General features: G+C 43.4%; 2 protein-coding genes across 2 annotated transcripts in view; one reads left to right on the forward strand and one right to left on the reverse strand.

The window, feature by feature from the left end:
* Window positions 1-8,218, forward strand: part of Dnah9 (dynein axonemal heavy chain 9) — a 349,492-nt gene extending 341,274 nt beyond the window's left edge. The window contains 2 exon segments of the mRNA XM_048365947.1: window positions 4,484-4,873; window positions 7,800-8,218. Coding sequence (XP_048221904.1) covers window positions 4,484-4,873; window positions 7,800-8,027 — 618 coding nt within the window. The 3' untranslated portion in view covers window positions 8,028-8,218.
* Window positions 8,219-9,973: 1,755 nt separating this feature from the next.
* Znf18 (zinc finger protein 18) lies at window positions 9,974-25,554 on the reverse strand. Its single transcript, XM_048365948.1, has 8 exons — window positions 25,350-25,554; window positions 24,125-24,601; window positions 22,135-22,303; window positions 21,678-21,769; window positions 18,913-18,997; window positions 18,186-18,293; window positions 10,397-11,192; window positions 9,974-10,310 (listed from the first exon to the last, which is right to left on the reverse strand). Exons 2-7 carry the CDS (start codon window positions 24,509-24,511, stop codon window positions 10,405-10,407), a joined length of 1,629 nt encoding a protein of 542 aa, XP_048221905.1. The 5' UTR covers window positions 24,512-24,601; window positions 25,350-25,554; the 3' UTR covers window positions 9,974-10,310; window positions 10,397-10,404.
* Between the last annotated feature and the right edge of the window lie 1,634 nt (window positions 25,555-27,188).

A 27,188-nucleotide genomic window follows, 5' to 3' on the forward strand; every position in this document is an offset into this window, starting at 1 on the left:
TCCATACCTGATGTCCATCCAGAACTCTTGAGCAGAGAGGCAAAGCCAGAGGCCTGGAGCATCATGGGAGCTCAGGCACACATGCCAGTCTCTGGGAAAGGCCAGCTGGCCACAATCATGTCCCCACAGAGAAGCTTTCCCTTGGGACATTCACCACAGACATCAGATCACAGCCTCTGAGTGTCCTAGACCTGACTGCAAGTGGTACTGACTCATGTTAATCACATACTCAGAAGACCAATGCCACAAACTCCCATCCTGAAGTGACAGTCAGCCATAACTTTCAAACCGTCATACCCAGACAGTTGTTTTTCTCTGAGGACTGCTACATGAAAATCCATATTTTTCAGATTTGCATCGATATAATATACACTAATGAAAAATGACTACTGAACATTTGAACTTTTCTTTTTGGTCAGTTATGGGGTTTGAACTCAGGGCTGGGGTGCTGTCCTTGAGCTTTTTCACTCAAGGCTCTACCATTTGGGCCATAGCTATACTTCCAAACTACTGAGCATTTGAATGTGGCTAGGTTAAGGTCTGGGTGCACAGTTCAGTGACAGAACACTGCCTACAGAGTGTGAGGCACTAGGTTCAAAACCCTAGTACTGCAAAAGGGCATGGCAGTCCCAACACTGGTAGCTTGAGGCAGGACAATGGTGAGTTTAAGGTCATCCTGGACTATATAGCAAGATGAACAGGGAGAGGATAAAGGAGTAAAGGAGGAAGGAAAGGAGAAAGGGAGGAGGAAGAAGAAGAGAAGGAAGAAGGAGAAGGAAAAGGAGGAAGAGGAGAAGGAGAAGAAAGAGAAGGAGGAGGAGGAAAATGAGGAGAAGGAAAAAGGAAAGGAAAAAAGAAGAGAAGGAGAAGGAGAAAGAAGAGGAAGAGGAGGAGGAAGAAGGAGCCAGGCATTGGTGGTTCACATCTGTAAACCTAGCTACTCAGGAGGCTGAGCTCTGAGGATATTGGTTCAAAGCCAGCCCAGGCATGAAGTCTATGATACTCATCTCCAATTAACCACCAGGAAACTGGAAGTGGTGCTGTGGCTCAAGTGGTAAAGCACTAGCCTTGAGTCAAAAACAACCCAGGGACAGTATCCACGCCCCAAGTTCAAGCCTCATGACCCACCCACCCCCAAAATGCTTTGTTTTCTGAAGACCTTTCTGGTACACTGGCAGATGGGTGTGGGTGTATAGTCCTCTTCCTCAGAAGGAGGTACGGGCACACTTAGTGAAGGGGTGCTGGGGGAGACAGTTTTCTCATGTCTCTTCTCAGATCCTCTCCTGAAGAGGGAAGTACTTTCAACTTCTGCTCAAAGTCATGCAAACACTTGATCTCACTAGAGGCAGGGGATTGCTTGTTTTCTTAACTTATTTCACACACACACACACACACACACACACACACACACACACCTGCAGCACACTGGAAAAACCTAAGCGAGTACATGCTTTAAGTTTCTATGACTTGTACCTCAATTAGAAAGTGCATGGTCATTGCTAGAATAAATTACCATCTCATTATAAGCATATCTGAGAACATTTTAAGGAATCCTAGTTGCACATTTTATATCCTTCTGCTATTAGAATGACTTTCTGAAAGGTGTTAAAGAATTAAATCGTTCATTAAAGAAAAAAAAGAAACACATATTCAATTCATTTTCTTTTTTTAGTAGTTTTAAGTTCACAGCAAAATGGAGCCAAAGGCACAGAGTTTCCACAAGGCCCAGCCTATCCAGTAGCTTCTCCTGATGGGGTGCCAGCATTACAGAGGTGGAGCCAATGCTCACAGCCGTGGACAGTGGCAGCTCAACCCAGGGTTCAGTCTTGCTAGTGGATATTTTGTGGTTTTGTGGACATATAAGTAATAGCAATATCCACCATAAAACTATACAGAGTCATTTCACTGCCCCCCAAAACATCTGTATTGCATGTCTTTATACATATATTCAAATATATACACACACATATGTCATATATACACCCACACATAGAGGTGGCACTGAGTTTGGACTCAGGGCCTCACACTCTTGCTCAGCCTGCTTGCTCATTATTGATGCTCTACCACTTGAGCAATTTCTCCAGTCCTCCTTTTTACTAGTTATTTGGATCTGGAATCACATAGGCTTTACTACCCTAGTTGACTTCAAACCTTGATCCTCCAGATCTCGCGGCCTCCTGCATAGCCAGTAGTACAGTTGTGAGCCACCAGAACCTGGCAATACCATATATATTTTATCACACCTCTCCCCCGCCTTTCTATTTTGTTGCAGTGGTAGTCTTTGGATGTGAACTCTGAGTCTCTGCTGTAATCATTCCCTAAGCCCCTATTGCTTTTTATAACCAAACGCAGTGGTAACAGTTTCAGAGTGAATAGCTTCACTGGGGTCTGAGAACAGAGGGGAAGTCATTGGCTTAGCATGGTGAGCTAGCTAGAAACAAAGGCTTCTCTGTGGAAGCTAACGGAGAGCAGCTGTCTGTGTCCCGAGCTTCATCCGACCTCTGTGCTCAACTCACTGTGGCCCAGTCTTGCAACCGGGCCCACAGGGAGAAGAATGGATGGTGTGACGCTGGTCAAGATGCAATGTCCTCATAGATTGACACATCGAATTGAATCCCCTTGATACAACTGCATACTTTTTTTTTTTTTTTTTTTTTTTACTGTTTATGAGTGCCAGGGGTCCTGCTCAGGACTCCAGCAACAGATACTCAAGGCCCTGTGAGCAGGGCCTTTATTGATCATCAAACAGGGGAGTATGTGCAGAATGCAAGGTACCAGTCTCTACCGATACCAGAGTGGAGGGAACAATCCTAGGACTAGTGATTTCCTTAAAAACAGGAGGTGGAGACAAGCAGTAAACAACCACAATCTGAATAGGCCCCTGTCTGGCTCCAAGGTCTGTGGAAGTTTTCAACTGCAAAATTTCTTTTTTGGGGGTTGAAAAGAATTTTATTGAGTGAGAAAGTACTGATGCACCAGGACTACACTGAGGCTGGGATCTCAAGAGGCAGTTTCAACTGCATAATTTTTTAATGAATAAAAATGTTAAAGCCAGGTGCTGGTGGCTTATCCTTGTAATCTTGCGTATTCAGGAGGCTGAGATCTGAGGATTGAAGTTCAAAGCCAGTTGGTGGGAAAGTCCATGAGATTCTTATCTCCAATTAACCACCAAAAGGCCAGAAATGGAGTTATGGTTTAAGTGAGAGATCAAAAATTTTGAGTGAAAAAGCTCAGGGGCAGGGCTCAGGCCTTGAGTTCAAGCTGCAGCAACAGCACAAAAGAATTCTTTCAAGGGCTGGGAATATGGCCTAGTGGTAAAGTGCTCACCTCATATACATGAAGCCCTGGGTTCGATTCCTCAGCACCACATATATACAGAAAAATCCAGAAGTGGTGCTGGGGCTCAAGTGGTAGAGTGCTAGCCTTGAGCAAAAAGAAGCCAGGGACAGTGCTCAGGCCTTGAGTTCAAGCCCCAGGACTGGCAAAAAACAAAACAAAAAAATTCTTTCAATAGAGCAGGTGCTTGCCAGGTGCTAGTGACTCACATCTGTAATCCCAACTACTCAGGAGGCTGAGATCTGAGGATCACAGTTCAAAGCCAGCCTGGGCAGGAAAGTCTGTAAACTCTTATCTCCAGTTAAACACACACACACACACACACACAGCCAGAAGAAAGTTGTGGGATAAGTGGTAGAGTACTAAAAAAAAGCTCAGGAACAGCACCTAGGCCCTGAGTTCAAGCCCCAGGCCAAAAAAAAGAAAGACCAGTAGGAGCCCAAGAACCAGAACACTTTCATCACCCATTTTCTAGCCCTATCGGCAGTCTAAAACCTGACCCATTAAAGTCCTGTTGGGTTATAGTATATGACAAATCCAATGCAGCCTTCTGTCCCCATCAGCTCTCATGACCGAAGACTTCCCCATGCACAGTTTACTTCCATAGATGCACCCAAATTTAATAAATAGCAAAACACTCTGTGCAAAAAGCAAAGCTAACAGCATTACTTGTTGGGCATGGTGGCACACTCCTGCAATCCCAGCACTCAGGAAGTCGAAGTGGGAAGGTTGGCAGTTGGAAACCGCTTGGGCTACATAGTAAACTCTTGTCTCACAAACAATAATTGAAAGCATGAACTATTTTGCTGCATTGTTAACAAAAGCAACTCATCACAGGAGTAAACTGACCACTGTAGACTTTTGAAGGAAAGGAATGTTAAGGCTGGTAGTGGGGAGCAATGTGCTCTCTGACAGTGCACAGACAGGGGAGCCCCTGGCATCAGTGGAGCAGGGGGAGTTCTAAAGGATCAGCCCCCAGGAAGCTGACCTTGCAAAGCAAGTATGACAGCTACTGGGAGCAACATGAAGCCCCTGCCACTGGAGCCCTTTTCCATCTGCTTGGGTACTCTAAGCCACGGGTCTGTGGGACTGGCATGCATAGAGACTTCCTGCCCCCTCCTCCTCTTCCCTCCTGCTTTGTCCTCAGGGGGAGCTGACCATGGCCAGTGACATGGAAAACCTCCACAACGCTCTCTACCTGGACACGGTGCCTGAGTCCTGGGCCAGGCGAGCCTACCCCTCTACAGCATGCCTAGCAGCCTGGTTTCTGGACCTCCTCAGCCGAATCAAGGAGCTGGAGGCTTGGACAGGCAACTTTGCCATGCCCCCCACAGTGTGGCTGACAGGCTTCTTCAACCCCCAGTCCTTCCTGACTGCCATCATGCAGTCCATGGCTCGCAAGAATGGATGGCCCTTGGACCGGATGGCCCTGCAATGTGATGTGACAAAGAAGAGCAGGGAGGACTTCCGGAGCCCTCCTCGAGAAGGGGCCTATATCCACGGGCTCTTCATGGAAGGTGCCCGCTGGGACACTCAGGTAAGGCCTAGCATGCACCAAGCAGCGTCACAGGCAGCTGACTAAATGCATACACACTGCATCACATGAAGTATGGCCACTCAAAGGGATGCTATACTGGATCCTTCTTTCCTTGGGACCGTTTTTATCTGGCCAGGGATTGGGTAGTACACAGATCACAGGCTTTGCAGAGGGAATAGAATACAGAGGTTAAACAAGAGGCCTCTAGAACCAAACTGATTGGATCTGAACCCCATAACTGCCATGTATCAACTCTGTAACCTTGGGATAGTTTTCTCTGTTCCCTCCATTGTAAAATGAGAGAGCAAAGTCATCATGAAAACCAAGCAGGTGACTATGAAAAACACTTGCCTAGACGCTGGAACTAGAAGTATTAGTGTCAGCTGGGCCAGCTGCTATGTGACCTGGGCTTTGCTTACACCTCCCTCATCTTAACTCCCTCATCTAGGAGCTCTGGTCAGCAGGATTCCTTCTGACTTTTCTGTCATTCTGCATCAGCCAAGAGTCACTAGGTGTCATTTAAAGGGACATTTTGAAAGTATTCCTCATTGAAGACTAATAAAAATTTGCATTACCATGAGACTACAAAAGGTGTTTAGGACTGGGAATATGGCCTAGTGGCAAGAGTGCTTGCCTCGTAAACATGAAGCCCTGGGTTCAATTCCCCAGCACCATATCTATGGAAAATGGCCAGAAGTGGCGCTGTGGCTCAAGTGGCAGAGTACTAGCCTTGAGCAAAAAGAAGCCAGGGACAGTGCGTAGGCCCTGAGTCCAAGGCCCAGGACTGGCCAAAAAAAAGGTGTTTAGCCACAGATAGGAAATGTCAAAAAAGCATGGATGTTTGGGGTAATGAAATGGATAAGGATGGGTAACTCAGGAGTAAGTTTATGCTGCTTATACACGAGCAAGAACGAGTACTTTGTAAAGTACCCCACTTGGTGAGTGACACAAAATTATTCCTAGTAGACAATACTAAAGTAATCAGGAAAAACTGTCAGACACTCTAGAAGATCCCAGGAGGCCAGGTGAATAGGCAGCTAGAGACATACTAGGTTTAGAAGTGTGCTCCAAAATCATGTCCTCCCAGAGTCTCAGAATGCAACTTTATTTAGAAACAGGACCTTTGCAGACAGATGTAATTAGGTAAAATAAGCATGGACTCTTAAGTCCAATAATTGGCACCCTTCTAAGAAATGTTACATGTATGACCAGGAATAGTGGCTCATGACTGCAATCTCAGCTATACAATTGGTGGAGGTAGGAAGATCACGCTCTAAGGCCAGCCAGGCAAAAAGCAAAATGTGCTTGGAGGCATGGCTCAAGTGGTAGAATAAGTTCAACCCCAGATTTACAAGAAGAAAAATAACCCCAATATGATCCAACTGTATGCTGTCTACAAGAGACACTTTTGATTCAAAGAACATCAAAAAGCACAAATAGGCTGAACGGAAACTTGGGAAAAGATAGGCCATCCAAACAGTAATCCAAAGACAGCAGAGGATCAATCAATATTGTTATCACAATTCACTTTATAAGGTGTTACTGAAGAAAAGATAGGATAGGAATTATAGAGGAAAACAGAACATACTACAATCATCAAAAGATTCAGCCACCACGATGACTTAATGGTTATATGCATGCATGCACCCAACAAGAGCCCCTAAAATACACGAATAAAAACTAACAGAATTGAACAAACTCAACCATAATAATTGGAGCCTGCAAATCTCCTAGTATTAATAGTGACTACTAATGGTAACAGAGTTTTCTTAGGGACAGAGAATGGTCTGGAATTAGAGAGTGGCAATAATTATATGACTTGGTGAACGTAGGAAAATGCACAGGATTGTACCCTTTAAAGGAATTCGTTTTTTAGCATGTGGGGGCAAAGTCTGCCCTGCTTCCACTCCTCATTCAATCCTGAAGACAAGGGATCCCACTGTTTATTTCTGTTACAATGCCTTATATCAGCCTACAAAAAGAACCAAATTCTAACTTTAAGAGGCTCAGAGACACATGGACACAGGTGACAAATTTGTGATTCACACTAGATCAGCATTTTCCAAAGTATGTTCCATAAAACATTTATTGCCACATGAAGAGGGTCCTGTGGTCAACTCCATTTGGGAAACACCAGGTTGAACAGTTACACCGTTTGCTTCACTGCTGTTAAGCTTCAAGTACAGAGTATGAGAAGCACCATCTGAATTCCCAACTTCACCTAGCCAGAGAATCTTGTCCTGAGAACATTTCTCAGGACAAAAAAAAAAAGTAGCAAACTAGACAGTGACCTGAGGCAAATCTATTGAGACATGTCCTAAAACCACATCTGAAAAGCTACAAAACAGTCACGAATAACAGAGAATGCAGTCTCTGTTCAAAACGTTGAAATGCTTTCAAGAGGGATGAAATTGCTATGAAACTCAAAAGAGGCAAAAATCAGGACATAACCAAAGCCTTAAAATCTAAAGCCTTGGCTGGCAAGAATGGCCTTCATCCTCTTGAACTGCCCAGCACCTAGCAACTCCTCTGTCAGATTCTTACAAAAATGAATGAATAAAACTTGTTGACAATAAAGTTCTGTGCACAGTAAAGAAAAAGCTTTCCAAACTCTACATGGAGATGTGATTTGAAGCCAGTTGTGGTGACACAGGCCTGAATCCCAGCTCTCAACTATCACAAGGTTTGAAGGCAGTCCAGGCTACATAACCTTGTCTCAAATAAAAAGAGCAGTTTAGCTGAAATGACAGAACTGTGGGTTCCAAGTGTGAGATGCCATCCACCATGGGTGGGAAGGACCCTGGAGGGGCCAGGCACAGACCACCCAGGACATCCAGTCTCTCCTCTCTCCCATCTTCTGACCAGAGCAAGGCTGGCTGTGCCCTGGGTCTGATCCAAATGTTCTTCCTGTTCTTCTTGTCCTCAGGCTGGGATCATTACAGAGGCCAAGCTGAAGGACCTGACACCTCCCATGCCTGTGATGTTCCTCAAGGCCATCCCTGCCGACAAACAGGACTGCCGTGGTGTTTATTCCTGCCCCATGTACAAGACTTGTCAGCGAGGACCCACACACGTGTGGACTTTCAATCTGAAGACCAAGGAAAACCCATCCAAGTGGGTGCTCGCTGGTGTGGCCTTGCTTTTGCAGATTTAGCTTCCTGACGAGCTGCTGAGATAACAAGGAGAGAGGCTGGCCGGATGCTGGACACCAGCTGGCGAACCCAGACACTTAGAACATGATCAAAAATCACAAGCACTCAACTGCTGAATTCATCTAGGGAGCCCCACTGTAGTGGAGGCCCTCAGTAAGGCTGAGCCAGCTCACATGGTGGCAGGGAATTTTATAGCACCAAATCTTTCCTAATAAAGTGATTTACTCTTCAACCCTATCTGGTCCAGGCTTTGTGAGTGGCTGAGTCATAAATGATCATGAGCCCTGACCCTCTTACACAGAGGTGCCCTCAGCGTCTAGCTCCCAGGAGCCCCAAACCTATTGGCTTGACTCATGAATCAATCTCCACCTTAGGCAGCTGCTGCTGGACAATCTGCATACACATGACTGTGTGAGAAACATTACTTTTTAAAAATGTTTATAGCCATTTATTTATAAATATTTGAAAATAGTCTTTTCTCCCTATTTTCTGTTGGCCAATTGCACACTGATAACTTACAAATGTACTTGAGTGGAGAAACATTACTCTTAATGAGGGGTCACCAAAACTGCTCTGAAAAGAGCCAAACCATTGCTATTGTAGCTCCAAGGCAGCCTAGATGATAGGTAAATGATGGGTGTGGCTGCATCCCAATAAATGTTACTTAACAATGCAAGCAATAGGCCCCATTTTGCTGCTCTCTGTAGTGGAGGCTAGTGAAGTCCATGTGGAGCATGCAAGCACATTGCTTTCTACTCTGGACATCAATGAAGAGGAATCCAAGGAGAAACCCTGACCCTAAAGCCTTTTAACCTAAGTTTTCTGTATTTTCCTCCATGAAACCAATTTCCAGTGGAAGTTGAAAGGGCTCTTCAGTTGTGCTGTGATTTAGAAAGCCAATGAAGTGATCTGTTCTGTAAGAAAATTCTGGAAGGGCCCAACAGTCTTTCTGGAATCATTATTCCCTCATATCCTTGCAGAGACTTAATTTTTGGATTAATATTTACATCAGTGGTTCTTGAACTACAGCAGGCATCAGAATTCCAAAAAGGGCTTAAGTCAAAAATTGCTGAGTCCCACCCTCCAGAACCTCTGATTCAGGAAGTCAAACAAAATGCCACCACTGCTAGTTTGGAGACCACTGCGAGAATCCAATGTAAACATGTAATCCCCTCCCCTATAAATCTCTGCCAGGCAGAATACAGAATTCAGTACCACTTTTGCCACTATCTTCTTTCTTTCTTCTCTCAGGCCTTGCATCTGCCTTAAGTGGGACTTGCTAATTATCTCTGTATGAATGCCTCCTGGAATCTGGGAACTGCAACTGGAGTATGTGAAAATCTTGGAGTTGCCTGTGCTGGTTCTATGGTTTCAGAGGGCTAGGGTTCTACTCAGTGGCAGAGTGCATACCTAGCATGTGCAAGGCCTGGGGTTTGATTCCTCCACACTACAAGAGAAACAAAACAAAAGAAGACCAAGCAAGAGGACCAAGACTGTTATAGAAAGCAAAACTCTTTGAGACAGAACTTGTAAAGACAAGGACAACCGGATGGACAGGTTAGATATATATGTTAATAAACCTCTAGACAGTATTAAAAACTAAATCAATACTATTGATTTTTCCCTAACATCTTCTGGCAAAAGAAGATGCTAAAGATAATCTTCAGAATAGAGTACTTTGGCAAAAAGTCAAAGCCCGAAGTAGGATGCCAGGAGAGAGGAGGGGAGCACAAGGCATACAATCAAGTGGGACGGAGGCTCCCAAGGGCTGACCTGAGGTGAGGGTGTACCCAGCACTGGGAAACACTGTCCAGTTACTGCCCTGTTACATAACCACTGCACAGGTTTCTCTGTGCTGATCTTGGGGCTCAACTACCACACAGGGACCTCCACGTAAACAATGTGCACTGAGTTGCACTCAACACCTGGTGAACACATCAGACACCAATAAGACAGGAAGTGATTTGACTCAGTTTATTGCAAACAAGGTAGAGTTGAAGTTACTTTTTTATCCATATGACCCAAGAACATGCATGGACCCTCCATGCCTCCCCTTCTATAGCAAGGGCTGATCCAGGTTCTCTGAGTGAGCAGCCACTCCACTGTAATTCTCCTCAGTGAGTATTTCCAAAATCCAAATCAATGAGTTTTTGTCCCACGGAATCCAAAAGAAGAGATAAAATGAAACATAAAAAACTATTCTTTCTCCTGATGCAAAAGGGAGAAGCTAAACCAAGAAATCCAGTCCAGAGGACGGGATATCTTCAAGTCCAAATTCATGTCCAGATTGTTCCTGCATGACCCTGGGAAGAGTAAGCAGGCTGTGCCACCACATGCACTTTGGGGTGGTGCAGAGGTGCACAGTGGAGCTGGGAGCGACTACTGGAAAGGCCTCTTCCTCAAGTGGGAGCTCTGATGTTTGTCAAGGCTGGAGCTCCAGCTGAAACTTTTGTCACAGTGGGAGCATTTATAAGGCTTCTCTCCTGTGTGAACCCTTTGATGTCTAGTAAAGTTTGACCTCTGAATAAAGCTTTTCTCACAGATGGGACATTTATAAGGTTTCTTCCCTGTATGGATTTTCTCGTGGTGGCGCAAGCCGGAGAAGTCACTGAAGCCTTTCCCACAGTAATCACACTTACAGGGCTTCTCCCCAGTGTGAGTTCTCTGATGTTTCACAAAGTCTGAGCTCCGCAGAAAGGCTTTTTTGCAGATGGGGCACTGAAAGTATGTCTCACCAGTGTGCGTTCTCTGGTGAAAAACCAGCTGTGAATTCCTGTAAAAGGTCTTCCCACACTCCATGCAGGTGGGGAGCTTCGGGGCCAGGGGGGCCCTCAGCTGCTCCTTCTGAGAGGCCTCTCTCTTCTCCTCTAGCCACAGGGAAGACAGCTCACCTGGCAGGGGAGGCAGGTACTGACCTAGTTGTTTCCCAGCACTACTTGCATGTGGAGAAGTCTGTCCTCCTGACCCCTCCCCCTGGACGTTTTCCGGAGCCTCGCGGAGGCGCTCTCCTTCCGCAAAGCATCCTGGCACATCCTCCTCACTAAAGAAGCCCCTCAGTGTGGCCTGCGGAGGGGCCTCCTCAGAAACCTGACAGGGGCCACCCAGAGCTTCTGGGACCCTGGGGTCTGCCATGCTCAGGATCTCTTTGTCATCCTCTTGCCTTTCTCCTGAAAAGAGAAAGAAAATTTGAAATGGCTCTGTGAATGCTATGCCTGGTGGTCTATCTCATATTCAATGATGGGGTCATCATAAAGTATCTTTTCTCTTTGCCAAGAGAACATCTAAAGTGAGGAAGAAAAGCAAGAGCCTGAACACTTGGGACTCAGCTCCTCTGGGCTGGGTTTAAGGCTATATGGATCCTCTCTGGAGCTGAGAATTCCTAAACAGCACAACAGGGCTCTCAGCAGGCTTCTCTGAATCCTCTACAAATAAGACGCATGAGGTAAAATAAGTAGTAATGTTTGTACATGATTCACTTTTATCTGAGTATAAGTAAAAGATAAACAATCACACTAAAGAATTTGGAGGGAAAAAAAGGTTAATTAAACATAAGGAAACCAAACCAGGACTGGAGGCATGGCTCAAGTAGAAAACTACCTGCCTGGCAAGCCCAAAACCCAAAGTTCAAACCTCAGTATTACCAAAAGAAAACCAAATCAATGTCAACCACACCACCCAAGGGCAAATCTAAGCGCAGACATCCTTCTGGACGTTTCCATTTAACTTGTGCAAGTTGAATGTGTGTGCTGTACATGTGTGTGCTATTTTCAGATATAACTGATACAATATATAGCTCTGTATCTGGCTATGTATGTAAATAGTTATTTTGGTCAGTGTAACATGGATTCTCCCATTCACAAGTAACAAAAATAAATTCATGAAGTTCACTAATGTGTCATTTCACTGTATATGTGAGACACTGGAGCTGTAGTGTGAAAGTGGAACCTCTAGCCTTTGCTTAAATGCATATTTGGACATGTTTTTCTACATACATACATACATCCATGAATGAGATCAGTTATGGCTGTGTTACCCAGACTGGCTCCCAACTCCTAAACTCAAGTGACCCTCTTCTTCCCAAGTAGCTGGGACCACAAATGAAGGCTGCGTTCATAGCTATTTGTGCTTTATTACCTCACATAAACAGTTATGTCTTTCTTATTTTTGAGGTCTACTACTTGATGCATATAATAAATGTTTTCATTTTGGTTGTAAAATTTATTTTTCAACTTTAAATATTACTTGATCCTTAGATCTGAAGAGACTGCCAGGTGTGGTAGTTCATGCCTGCAATACCAGCAGTTGGGAGACTGATGCAGGAAGTGTATGTTTGAGGTCAGCATCGGCTACATAGTAAGATCCTGTCTCTAAAATAAACATACATTCCTAAGTACATATGTAATTACTGAACACTTTTCAAAATATATGCTATTTAGATGGGTGACAATGGTTTTACATTGTTTTGGTTTCTTTTTTCCTTTTTCTTTTTTAGGGGGGAGGGGGATAAGGATGGAGAGTACAGTCCTAAGAATTCTTGAACTCTGGGCCTGGTGTTGTCTCTGAGCTTTATGGCTCAAGGCTACCACTAAGTGACAGCTCTACTTTCAACTTTGGATGATTTAATTGGAGATAAGAGTCTCCTGAACTTTCCTTCAGGCTGTAAAAGGCTGGAGGTGTGGCTCAAGTGATAGGCCCAGAGTTCAGACCTACTACTAATAATACTGAATATTATTTACTAGCATGTGCATGAAAAACATTTTTTACTATTTAATTCTACTTGCTTTGGTTTGTTGTATTGTGTTGTGTTTTGCCAGTCTTCGGGCTTGGACTCAAGGCCTGGGCACTGACCCTGAGCTTCTTTTGCTCAAGGCTAGCACTCTACCGCTTGGGCCACAGTGCCACTTCAGCTTTTTCTGTTTATGTTATACAGAGAAATTAAATCCAGGGCTTTATACATACTAGGCAAGCACTCTACCACTAAGCCATATTCCCAGCCCATTCTACTTATTTTGTTTGGAGTTACTTTCATGTAAATAAATTACTGGGGCTGGGAATATGGCCTAGTGGCAAGAGTGCTTGCCTCTTATACATGAAGCCCTAGGTTCAATTCCTTAGCACCACATACTTAGAAAAAGCCAGAAGTGGTGCTATGGCTCAAGTTGGCAGAGTGCTAGCCTTGAGCAAAAAGAAGCCAGGGACAGTGCTCAGGCCCCGAGTTCAAGCCCTAGGACTGGCAAAAGGAATAAAGAAAGGAAGAAAGGAAGAAAGGAAGAGAGAAAGAGAGAAAGGAAGAAAGGAAGGAAGGAAGGAAGGAGGGAAGGAAGGAAGGAAGGAAGAAAGAAAGAAATTACTGAGGTTTCACTTTTTAGACATACTCAAATCTAATAATCCTTTCCTTAATGTTGCTTATACTTTACCAGGCACTGTGCAAATATCTCATTCATTTTTTCTTTATATTTTATTTGCATACTATACTTCAAATTTTCTTTTTTCCAATTCATTTGATATATGACATAAATAAGAAATGAACCAACTCTTCCCTCTTCCCCCACAATATCTTTTCTCCCTGCTCTGCACACTGAGAGTGGCTCAGGCCCATGGTATGTCTGGCATCTTTCCTCAGCATATGCTAGCTCTTACACAGACCACTACCTCTTCCTGAATGCGCCTTTTGCTGTTCTGTTGATTTGCTCATTAATTTTTATATAATGCTCATGCTATCTTAATTATCTTACCTGACATATGTTAAGTCTGCCTGGGAGAACAGCCCCTCCCTCTTCTTCTTTGTGAAAGACAGTACATGCCTTACCAGAAACCACTTGCCTGAAACCAGTAATCACCTAACTATCAGTCAGCAAGGGCCCCTGACACTGAGGTCACTTCCTGAACCGCCCCAGTCATATCTCCTTCAGACAGTGAGAGGTTCCCCAGGCTATGAGATCACTTCCATATTTGCTATGGTCACACCTCCCCTTCCTTTCCCTATATAATCCCACTCAACCACAAGTTCCCTCCCTCTTTTTCTCTTCTCTTTTCTCTCTGCACCTCCACCTTGTGCAGGCTGGCCATATGGTCTCCCCTCAATAAACTCTTTTCTGCCAGAATCATGTGGCAGTCTCCTTTTGGCGAACCTTACAATATGCACAACAAATTTGATATTTCCATATCATCTATAAAACTTTCTTCTTTCAAACTTTTTTTTGCTATTCTTGCCTGTTAATTTTCTCTCAGCATTCTACTTAAAACCAATGTGCCAACTATTCATAACAGTCAAGTTATAGAAACAGCCTGTATGCCCAACAATAGATAAGTGGAAAAAAATGTGGTTCCTATACACAATGGAATTGTACTCACCCATTTAAAAGAATAATACTATGTCATTTACAAGGAAATGGATGGACATAGAACAAATCAAGTTAAGTGAGGGAAGACACAAATGGCACAAGTTTTCTCTCATATATGGAAGCTAGATCTAAAATACAATTAAACACGATAAATTATATAGGGCTTTATGTATTTATACACAAACAACTGACTAAAGGGGAATACACGAGGGGAGGAATGCAAAAGTATAACACCTCTGGAACATCTAAAGTACTACTTGTCAAAATGAATTCCAACTAAAGTACTATTTATCAAAACGAATTACAAGAAATGGAAACATGGGCTATTTTTTAATGTGGTTTTTGTTTTATCTTTCTTTTTCTTTTTTTGTAGGGTAGGAAAAGGGAAGCACAGAAATGGAGGGAAGACGGGTTTATTCAATATAGACTATGTTAAAAAAAAATGAAGCCAGGTGCCGGTGGCTCATGACTGTAATCCTAGCTACTAAGGAGGCTGAGGTCTGAGGATCACAGTTCAAAGCCAGCCCAAGCAGAAAAGTCCCCATGAGACTCTTATCTTCAATTAACCACTCAAAAACTGGAAATGGCACTATAGCTCAAGGGGTAGAGTGCTAGCCTTGAGCACAAAGAGGCTAAGAGACAGCACCCAGGCCCTGGGTTCAAGCCCCACAACTGACCACAAAAAAAAAAGAAGAAATATGTAACTTTTAGATAGATAGGGACAAGAGGAGGAAAAGGGGCAAAGCAAAAGAAGGGGTGGAAATGCCCAAAAAACATTATACTCATCATAACCTGGCTTATGAAATTGTAATCTCTTCGTACAACTCCTTAATAGCAATTAAAAATACCAATAAAAAATCATCATGGGGCTAGGAATATGGTCTAGTGGTAAAGTGCTCTCCTCATATACATGAAGCCCTGGGTTCAATTCCTCAGCACCACATATATAGAAAAAGCCGGAAGTGGCACTGTAGCTCAAATGGTAGAGTGCTAGCTAGCCTTGAGCAAAAAGAAGCCAGGGATAGTGCTCAGGCCCTGAGTTCAAGCACCAGGACTGGCAAAAAAAAAAAAAAATCATACCAAGTAACTTTTTTTAATCTCTTAGGATTTTGATTACAAATGTGAGGATGTGCTTTCTGAAAGTGACCCCGCTGGTATATACTTGCTATGAGTTCTTCTTGAACAAAGCATCTCCATCCTCGTGTGCGTGTGTGTGTGTGTGTGTGTGTGTGTGTGTGTGTGTGTGTGTGTCTATCTATCTACCTTTTTGTCACCATGGGCTTGGGACTCAGGGCCTGAGCACTGTCCCTGGCTTCTTTTTGCTCAAGGCTAGCACTTGAGCCACAGCACCACTTCTGGTTTTTTCTGTTTGTGTGATGCTGAGGAATTGAACCCTAGGTTTCATGCATGCTAGGAAAGCACTCTACAACTAAGCCACATTCTCAGCCACCTCTTTTGTATTTTTTAATATAATTTTGTTATTTTTAAGGTGTTATATACAAAGGAGTTATCATTTCATAAGGTAATATGAACATTTCTCTTATGGACAGTCTCATGCTTTCCTTCACTTTCCCCCAGTTTTCTTGTATTTCTGTCCTTGGTTTGACTATAGATGTAGAAAAAAGTCGGCTAAATGTTGTATTTCCTGGACCATTACTTTCCCATCTTGCTCTTCTATCTCCCCTTTAGCCCAGCTCCCCTTCCCTGCACACTGGACCTCCTGCCTGACTCCACACAGACTTCTCTCCTTCAAGTGTTCCCTTCCTATCTGTCCTATACAGCACTACCACATTAATCTCCCCAAACTTGCTTTCATATATAGTTCCACCCAAAAACCCTGAGGTGTATCTCTCTGGCTTGATAGGTAGCCTGGCCATGGAGACTCTCCACAATCTGTTTCAAGGAAGAATCTAATGCAGCCATGTAAGCATGTAAGATGGGAGCAAAAGAGAAAAGAAGGAAGAGATGAAAATCAATGAGTTGAGACACAATGGCATTTACCACACAAAATTCTACTGATACCACATACGTAAGAAAAGAACCCTCCAACCCTTCTGTTCAACTTTGCTATGAACCTAAAATTATTCTAAAACAAAACACATCAAGAAAAAAAAAATTGTACTCATTGGCCATGAAGTTCACTTTGAAAAGTACTCCTCCAGGACTAAGAATGTGGCTTAGTGGTAGAGTGCTTGCCTAGCAAGCATGAAGTCATAGGTTTGATTCCTCAGTATAAACACATAAACAGAAAAGGCTAGAAGTGGTGCTGTGGCTCCAAGTGGTAGCCTTGAGCAAAGGAAGCTCAGTGACACTGTCCAGGCCCTGAGTTCAAGCCCCTGGCCATAAACAAACAAACAGAACCCCCCCAAAAAACCCTAAAAACCATAAATTTTTAAAAAATGCTTAAATCCAATGTTTCAGCTGCTGATTATTGATATTACAGTGCAATATGTTAGCACAGGATAAGCAACTAAGACTCCACTGGGGAGTGTTACAGATATGATCTCCATAGAGTCATAAAGATAGATAGACATGAAAATAACCAATTATCTCAGCAATGCAAAATTTACTTCTGCAAAAGGGTGAGCCATCAGCCAAAAATCTGGCAAGCAAGCACAGAGAGCAAGGAGACTGCCCTACTATTTATTCCTAATGCAGCAGGCCCCACCTTTTGCTTTGATTGGTTGAGCTCAGGTTCACAATCTGCTGCTGATTGGCTAGTTTGAACTGGATAAAATGTACTGACATAAGGTACTTTGATGTAAGTCCACAAATAATCTCAAAAAATACCCGCAACCTCAGCTATTTCTAGATAAGTCTGTGGTATGTCTTAATTCCAACTTGAAAAGAACCCAGTTTAAGGGGGGAGTGGGGGAAATGAAGGAGGAGGTAACAAATTGTACAAGAAATGTATCCACTGCCTTATGAATGAAACTGTAACCCTGCTGTACATCACTTTGACAATAAATAAGCAATTATTCAGAAAAAAAGGACCCAGTTTAAAACAAAACCTTACATTTCAAAAACCTTTCTTATCACAAAGCAGTTCCTCTTTTCCTAAACAAAAGTCAAGCAGCATCGGTTTCAGGCAACACAGTTTGATAGAAAGACAGATTTTCTCTCAGGAGGAAGAATGCTTGTCACACAATTCCCATACTTGGTATCTTTTGTTCTCCCTTTTCTTTCTCCATAGTTCCAGGATTTAGTGCATGTGTAAAAATATATGTGTACTGGCATGTGTAATTTTACAGCTAAGCTTTACATAACTGTCATGCTTTAGAAGAGTATAGAAAGCAAAGGGTAGATGCCTATTTACAACGGAGTAAGTTCAAATTTCTTCTTTCTCAACCTTAAGATATGATTTATCTTAAGTGTTTGTTGATGCTGCTGTTCAACAAATATTAGAGCCATATCAGTTAAATAAAGCATACTTTCCTGTTTATTTTGCCAAGGGTGGATGGCTTTTACAATCACCATGGTGAGGAAAATCTTTTTATAAAGGAATTCTAGCTGTATCTGCATTAGCCTCTATCTACAGAGATCTTACTTCCAATTCTTTCTAAGAAGGAAATCTACCAAAACAGGTAAGACTGACCAAAGATGTTGCTCTCTTTCAGTGGTTAAATCCATGTGCTAACATGTATTTAACATCTCCCAGGACAAGGATATTCATTCACCTGTGGTATTCAAATAAGATCAGCTGACACATGGCTAGCTGCAACCAATGTAATAAAGCAAGTCTAACAGCTTGTCCACTAGCTTGAGTTTAATAAAAGGAAGTAAAAAGTGACTAGAGTCCCACCATCAATTACTGACCTGCACAGGTGAGTCTCGCCATCTTTCCACTGATGTGGGAGGGCAGTCCTGTCAGCTCTTCCCCAAGTTCTGTTGAATTAGGCAGGCTGGGTTTGGAGTTGGAAACACCTGCCATAGAGAGGAAGGAGTGTGTGGGCCTGGATGAATGAGGAAGTCAAGAGCTGAAGCTGTGTCTTTCAAAGGAATACCCTAAGCATAAAGGCAATATGAAGGCTCTGTAGTCCATTTGAGAAAACTGGCCTGGGAACAGTATGTAGAGCATGAAAGACACCGGTACTTGTAAGCTAACTAGTGCATATGACAAATGCTACAAAAACCAAAGTCTGGAAAGTGACAGAGGCTCTGTAGACCACTGGCAGACTGGGGCAAGGATCAGGGCAAGGACCTGTCCAGCGGCTATTTTGAGGCAGTGTGATTTAGTAGGAGAGAATATGGTCTCACTCTCTTTCATCATCTTTAAAAGAGGAATACCATTGCTCATTTTATAAATTAAAGACTTGCTATATAAGGCACATTCAACTTGCCCATGACAAAAGAATATCTGCAATATGAGAAGTTCTTACTGTAGCTCTGCTATCTCTAATTTGCCCTAGCTCCCAATTGTTTATCTAATGAGTTTCTTTACCTTCAAACCCTGAAGTTGAGCAGATACGGTTGAATGCATAGAAAATGTCTAACAGTTTTCCAGTCTTTCCAACTCACTTAGCAAGCTGGTCCATAATCTTACCACCTGAGACCATTTTCCCGTAGGTCTCCAGCATGAGATCCCAGTATTGCTCCTTTTGAGTGGAATCCAGATGTCTCCACTGATCCTGGAGAGAATGTAAGAGTGTCACATCAATGAAGGCATGGGAACCTGCCTTCCCAGCCACAGGGAAACTGAGAAGAAAGGGATATTCTGGGGGACCTTGGCCATTAAAATATCTAGGAACTCACAGGAACCTGGGCCAGGGAACAAAGAGGCCAAAGGGAAAATGACACCCTTACAACAGTATTTCTTGCCATGGTATGAGAACAATTAGGGTTTAGGTTTTGAGTTTCTTAAAGTTGCAAGCATTTTAGAGTAGAGAACAAACAGAAGGCAGGAGTCTTTTTTTTACAGTGCTCCCTGTTTTAAAACTCTGTAGGGGCTTGTATTATGTGGCTGTGAATAATAAGAAGCTGATATTCACACTATGTAATTATAATCTGGGAATTCAAGAAAGCAAAGAAACTACAATTGGTGGCTTTGGAGAAAGGACAGATGTTGCAGCCATACATATCTGGACTCAGGACCAGTTAAATTGGTTTTATTCCCATGTAGGGGAGTAAAAGCATTATCCACAAAGAAAGCCTTCTTTCCCTACAGAAGTACAGACTGAAGACCCAAAAAGCCAGAATGCTGCCCAACTAGAATCTGCTCTCCTCAATTTGAAGTTTAATCTCCCCAGCAAGAAGGTCGACACTGGAACCTGAATGACTAGCCTAGCCTCTGGAGGCAGACATGGTGGGTCCAAGTCCCCACTGGCCACCTTCCAGCTCTGTGATCGTCAGCAAGCTTGGAGCATCTCACTCATCACCTAGTAAAAACACTAGGATCTACAGATTGCCAAGAGACTTGAAACAAATGAGTTTAAGTGTTATGTTTTCACAGCACACTGCATGCTTCATTCCTAGCACTCACACATTAACTATTTATGTGTGAATGTACATATGTGTATATACTGACATGCATAAATATTTAACTGCTGCCATTACTAGCATTAATTTCTCTGAGAAAGGGGCTCTGTTATGAACTTTCAATGTACTAAGTCCCCAAGATCCTACTCACAACACTATACAAACTTAATTTATGTCATCAGAGTGAAATACAACCCTTGGCTAATAAATCCTTGGTAGAATAAATGAGTGTGTGTGTATGTGTGTATATACACACACACACACATTTATTATTATTACTACTACTGCTATCATAGGCAGACTCCAAGATCCATGCCAAGACCTGGGGGTCAGAATACACAGACCTGACTTCAAAGGCAACAGAAGGAAAAGTCTGATAATTGCAGATTGGCTTCCCAGCCTGCTGGACCCAGGGTCTATCCATGGGCACCAGAAAGTCACTACCAAATGGAATAAAAAGTACCTAAATCTCTAAGCACAAACAGCTCATTCAAAAAACAAAAACAAAAAAGTTGCTTCAGCAGTCTCTGAACAGTGTACCTCCAGCCTAAGGCCACACTCAAGGGCATCCAAAAAGCCAGGCACAGTGGCTCAAGTCTGTGATCCTAGCTTCTCGGGTGGTAGAGAGTGAGGTGCTGCAGTGAGACTCCATTTCAACCAATGGATGGGCACAGTGGCATCCATGGGTGTCTATTATCCCAGCTATAGGAGAAGTACAGTGACTGAGTACCGTGGCACATGCCTGTCATCCCAGTGATAAAAGGAAGTACAACGCCAAGGATCATACCCTGGGCCTGCCTGGGAATAAAGCAAGACCCTATCTTGAGAATAACTAAGACTGGCAGGGTGGCTCAAATGGTAGAGTGCCTACTTATCAAGCAAAAGGCCTTGAGATCAAACCCTAGTACTGCTAATAATAAAAACAACAACTTGGTTCTAAAAAACCAGGAAACTTTGAACACAACCCCTACTTGAGACATAACACAGAACACCGGTGGCAGCCATCTTGCTCCTTTTTCAAATTTCCAAAGAAGGAAAAAGCCTAACTTTCTATTCTGGAGGGTATTATAAGATTTGATATAGAAAGACAGTATCTCTATTTTTATGTGGAAATGGCACCATCTTGTGGGCTTAAGGGCTATTACCACACACAAGAAATAATTTGTACGGTTTCCTTTCTTCTACCCTTGAAAAGACAGGAATGTAGTCAAAGCATGCATCCTCCCCAGTGTAGGCCCATAGGGGATCTAGACCCATTATACAGCTACAGACATAGTATATATAAATATAGATATACACCCAGATATAACATGATTCAATTGTGGGACTATTTGGAGGTATGAGAGAAAGGGGAGAGGAACAGAGAATGAGGGGCATGAATTACATCCAGGTATTGATGGTACAGTACTGAGAATACAGTTTCTCCAAATACATTCTGTCTGTATATGAAGATGGAATAATGAAATTGGGCACTTGTGGCTCAGGCCTGTAATCCTAGCTACTTAGGAGGCTGAGCGCTGAGGATCGTGGTTGAAAGCCAGACCAAAGCCAGACTGGGCAGGGAAGTCCATGAGACTATTACTTATCTGCAATTAAACACCAGAAAACTGGAAGTGGTGCTGTGGCTCAAGTGATAGAGCACTAGCCTTGAGCTGGGACAGCAGCCAGGCCCAGACCCATGACCAAAGAAAAAGGCCTGGTGAAGTATCTTATAGCTATAATCCTGTTACAGTGACCCCGCTGGGCTGTCCTCTCTACCCCCTTGGGAAACTGCATCCCTATGCTATTCCCTGGAAGCCTGGTTTAGTGTTAGAAAAGCAGAAGCCAGCTCACCTGTGGGGCTCCTGGGAGGAGCACTGCTCCCAAGTCTTGGTCTCCCAGAAGCCTTTCCTCAGGTCGTGCAGGAATCTGAGAAGCAGCTAGAGCTGCAATGAGAAAAGGAAGTTTTCAGAATCCAGATATCTTCTTTAACCACTCCCCAGAGAGCACAGATCAAACTCTTCATAAATCAGAACACTCAGTTCCAGCACCCAAATGTCCAGGCTTGTTTAGCTCCTACCAAACTCCAATCCCCTCCAAACTTCCAGTCTCATCCTTATCTGCCCTACCTCCTTCCTCCAGACCAAAAATCCAAGTGGTCTGGGCCAGTAGGAAAGTGGTTTACAATGCAGTCTTTAAGCCTCCAAGTCAGAATCATTCTACCCTCTTTCCAAGCCCTGTATTATGTCACCTCACACTCAGGCCTAAGCTATAACCCCAAATTTCTCCAAGAGAGAGCCTTTCCCCTTACCTAGTTCTGGTTCCTCCTTCACCGCGTGGCCTAGCAGCTCCCCAGGCTCCGTGGGTGAATCATCAAGTCCCTGCTCCTCATGTTCCACTTCCGGGAGGGGCTCCACATCCCAGATGGGAGATGCCTTCTTCTCTGAGAAGATTTCCTGTCCCAGAACTTGGATGCTGATCTAGAGACCAGATAGTACTCATTATGGAAGCACACACAGTCAAGAATTTTTTATTTAAAGATACAAAGCTATCTTTCATGGATGAGGTAGTCGTTATGGCTATGGAATGAAAAGATCCAGGAACTAGTGAAAGAAATATCCCAAAAGACACCAAAAGATGATAACTGAACTAGGTCTGAGACACCTTCAAAATGTACCAGCAATACTGAGTTCTATTAGGCAATACAACTAACATTCTAAAGACAGACTAGATGAGAGAATTTCTTTAATCCCAATGCTAACAAGTATTAAGAGTCAGAGAGCACTTTAGAATTAGAATTATAGGACAATCCAGATTTGGTAAAAGTCACATATATTTGGTCTTTGTCCTCAATTCTTGCCAAAGAGCTCCCAGAAGCCCTGTAATTTCCTGAGTGATAAGAGTGAAAGAAGTGTTTCTTGTCACTCATAATAAAGTCTCTCCATTCAGACCTGGCTCTATGCTAATGAGATTAACTCAAGGTGGGTTCCCAGACAACTTTAAGAAGCTGTGGCGGGAGGAGCTGATGCACCAGTGGCTCATGCTTATAATCCTAGCTACTATGGAGGCTCAAATCTGAGGATCTTGGTTCAAAGCCTGCCTGGGAAGTCAAATCTGAATCCTATTTCCAATTAACCAGTAAAAAGCCAGAACTGGAGGCATGGCTTAAGTGGTAGACCACCAGCTGTAAACAAAGAAGCTGAGTAAGAGTGTCATGGCCTGACTTCAAGCCCTAACACTAACATAAAGAAGAGTTGCGGGGGCAGGCATGATAGTACATGTCTGCAATCCCAGCTACACAGGAGACAAAGGTAGGAGGATCGTGGTCCATGGTTGACCCAGGGCAAAGGCATGAGATCCTGAAAAATAACTAACAAGCAAAAGAGGCTGGAGGCATGGCTCAAGTAGTAGAGTGCTTGCCAACAAGTTCAAAGCCCTGAGTTCAAAAGCCCAGTACCTCTGGGGTAGGAGGGGGACGGGAACAGTGTTGGAACTTTCAACACACCCTATCTCCAACTCTGGGAGTGGGAGAAGGGCTAGACAATTTCAATCAATGACCTAATCAATTATACCAAAACAGTGAAACCTCTACCCCCCAAAGTCCCTAAATGATGCTTTCAGGAGTATCTGCTCTGGTAATGTCATCAAGATACAGAAAGCGGTGTGCTGGGAGAGGACAGGGAGATACCTTTTGTGCCACTTCCACTCTGTGCTAGGGAGTTGTACCCTTCATAGTCACCTGGCCACATAAGCAGAATGCAAGTCATTCTAATTATTGAATCTGAAAGAGACTGGGGGATTCCCAGTCAGTAGGACACCTGACACACACAAGTGCCTTGGGAAGTGAGAGTAGTACTGTGCGCCTAGGCCCTGAACCTGTGAGGTTTATGCTGACTGCAGATCATTAGTATCAGAATTAAACTGAATGACTAACCAGGCACCGGTGGCTCATGCCTGTAATTGACTGAGATCTGAGGATCACAGCTCGAAACCAGCCTGGGCAGAAAAGTTTGTAAAACTCTTATCTCCAATTAACCACCAGAAAACTGGAAGTGGCACTGTGGCTCAAAGTGGTAGATTACTACTAGTCTTCAGCGAAAAAGCTCAAGCTCAATGACAGCACTTAGGCCCAGAGTTCAAGTCCCACAACCAACAACAACAACAAAAAAAAACCCTGAATGGCTGGATGCTTGGTGTGTCTCTGATAAACCCCACATATCTGGTACCACAAACGGCATCAGAAAGAAGACAAGCCAGAGGTGACCTCTGCTCATTCACCCCTCACAATCCCCTCTGCTTACCCACTGCCACAGTCTCTGAGGATCACCCTTCAAGCTCTCCACCAGGGTCACTGCCTCTTCTCCACTGCCTGGACACTGTTTCCGCACCCACATTTGGATCTCCCCAGGAAGGATGGTCAGAAATTGCTCTAACATCAGGATCTCCAGGATCTGCTCCTTGGTGTGGACCTCTGGCTGGAGCCACTGGAAACAGAGCTTCCGAAGTTGTTTCAGTGTCTCGTGGGGTCCAGACATCACCTGGTAACGAAATTGCCTGAACAGCTGGCGTGCAGCCTCCGGGCTAGAGAGCTCCCCTTGAGAGGCAGCCTCTGGTCCGCAGAACAGGGAGTCCTCGGCCTGGGACAGTGCAGGCAGCAGGCCTAGGGCCTGCCCCAGGTCAGTGGGCATCGTCTGGCTTTGCAAGGCCTCTTAGGTGAAGGGCTTCCAGCGTGGATCTAAGCCTTCACAGCGATGATAAAGATGGGATGAACTCAAGTGCTGTTCAGAAGAGAAGGGCACATTCAGAAAGAACAAATGCATATGCCAAATTTGAGAAGCCCTGAAGTCAGTGATGAGCCTTTGAAACTGCTCAATTCATATATTACTCCATTTTGAAGGACTGTAAATGTGAAGCTATAAAGCAATGTAGTAACTCATATCTACAGAGCTAAGGTCACCTGGTCCCTCTGTAAAATCCTCTGCTGGTCTTCAAGTGTCCAGACCATGGATGAAAGTACAATTTACCATGTGAGAGCATGGAACACTTCTGTATCGGCACCTACCTAACTGCAGGCTGCAAAGTAAAGCAGGACAAGGACACAATGGCCTAGGGATCTGCTCATTGGAAGAATCAGATGCTTCCAGAACAGGTGAACAGGTCTCCTCTGCCACGTGCTCCCACCATGATGAACTGTCCTTCCACAGTTCAAAGCAATACAGCCAAGCCACCATGGATTAACACTCCAGAAATCATGAGCCAAAAAAAGTGAGAGAGAAAGAAACGCACAACTTTTCCCCTTGTAAGTGCTCTGGCATTTTATCACAGTGAAGCTGACTGACAGTGTCCAAATAAAGAAGACAGTAAGTGAGGCTGTGAATAGCATCTCAGTCAACATGAAGATGTTTTAAAAGTACCAATTTTGCATGGATTTCTAATAGTGGACCATTGGGTCAATCCATAAATGTGGTGAAGAAGCTGAAAGGCATCATTTCTCCTTAACACAAAGGGCAACAATCGAAAACACACCCAACCACTTGGCGTCTGGCCTCATCAAAGGTGAATGCAATACTCCAGCTGCATTTTTCTTGAGGCAGAAGAAATGTCTGTTCCTACCACCTCACCCAAGTGTATTCATCCTATATTAGAAAAGCAGTTAGCCTGATGTGGTGAGGCAGACCTGTAACCCCAGAACTCAGAAAACTGAGAGAAATTATAAATTCAAGGCCAGCCTGGATTACATGGAAGCACCCTATCAAAAGAGAAAAAGAACAGAAAGTTAGGAAGAATCAAATTGGAGCATTTAAAGAGAGGACTGGTGGGAGACAGCAATTTTTTTCCCAGGAGCCCCAAGCAGGAAGGAATGATATAAAAATGATTAATCTAATAGCATGTTTCTCATCTGGACATCACCAAAATTTTTTAATGAAACCTAGAATTTTTTTCATTGACATTCATACAGCACTGATGAGAAATACATAGAGTACTCAATAAAATGTGTTCGGGGAGTTCTGCATGGAACAAACCCAGATGCCCCACAGTAGATGGATGGATCAAGAATATGTGGTATATATACACAATGGAATCCTATGTTTCTATTGGAAAGAATGACATAGTCCATTCATAAGGAAATGGAAAACTTGGGAAAAATTATATTAAGTAAAGTGAGCCAAGACCCAGAGAAAAATAGACTCATTGGTAATAATTAGTATATGTCTAAGATAGTTTCTAGCAGATGATCACAGTAGCTCATTAGCTATGTACTTATGATCACATAAGATGAGGCTAAGCAAAATAAACTCCAAGATATGGAAACAAGTGGTTTATCATTGTTGTTGTTATTTTCAATGTACTACATGAAATTATTCCTTTTTCTTTTGTTTTTCTTCCCTATGGTTTAACCCCTGTTGTCACTGTATTTGACTTTGGTACCCTGGGTATTGTATATATGTTTATCTGAATTAGGGAAGGGAAGGGGGTCATCAAAATGATGAGACAAAGGGCAAAAGGCAAGCCAGTGCAACAACAATAATTTCAAGACAATATGCTCTGTAAACCAACTTTACATGGTGGGGGACGGGTTTGGGAAGAGGAAAGATGGGAGAAAAATGAGGGAGGATGTAACAAGTTTGACAAGAAATGAACTCACTATTACGTATGTAACTGTAACCCCTCTGTACTTCACCTTGACAATAAAAAATTTTTTTTTAATATTAAAGGGCTGGGAATATGGCCTAGTGGTAGAGTGCTTGCCTCACATACATGAAGCCCTGAGTTCGATTCCTCAGCACCACATATATAGAAAAAGCCAGAAGTGGGGCTGTGGCTCAAGTGGTAGAGTACTAGCCTTGAGCAAAAGAAGTGAGGGATAGTGCTGAGGCCGTGAGGCCCTGAGTTCAAGCCCCGAGACAGTGCTAAGGCCCTGAGTTCAAGCCCCAGGACTGGCAAAAAAATAAATAATAAATTAAAATTTAAAAATAAAGAAACTAGGCCTGCAACTGGAAACAACTGCAAAACATCCATTAGAAAGAATACTGTACCACTTGTAAAGAAACGGAAAGACCTGGAAACTTATGTTCAGTGAAGTCAGGCTCAGAGAGACAAAGGATACATATTTTCCCCTTTATGTGCAAGCTAGATTTAACTTGTAAGTAAATATGCTGGGTGGCATGCAAGTATATACATATTTATTAACTGAAATACAGCAGATTCAAGGGAGAGTGTCAATTCCCTAGAAGGCAAAACCAAAGTTAAGCAAAATAAAACATCAAGAACCAGGAACTGGAAAGGGGTGGGGTAGGATCAAGAGAAAAGGGATGGATGAGTGAAGAGGAACAGAGAGGAAGACTGTTTCAAGTGTCCAATATA

This window comes from Perognathus longimembris, chromosome 17 (assembly GCF_023159225.1).
Source record: "Perognathus longimembris pacificus isolate PPM17 chromosome 17, ASM2315922v1, whole genome shotgun sequence".
Classification (NCBI taxonomy): Eukaryota; Metazoa; Chordata; class Mammalia; order Rodentia; family Heteromyidae; genus Perognathus; species Perognathus longimembris.

Excerpts from the sequence above, each read along its gene's own strand:
- Znf18 (XM_048365948.1), bottom strand. The coding sequence starts at position 24,511 with ATGCCCACTGACCTGGGGCAGGCCCTAGGCCTGCTGCCTGCACTGTCC. Across the intron at positions 22,304-24,124 it reads CTCAGAGACTGTGGCAGTGG|ATCAGCATCCAAGTTCTGGG; the intron begins GTAAGCAGAGGG and ends TCTGGTCTCTAG. Across the intron at positions 11,193-18,185 it reads GGCGAGACTCACCTGTGCAG|GAGAAAGGCAAGAGGATGAC; the intron begins GTCAGTAATTGA and ends TTCTCTTTTCAG.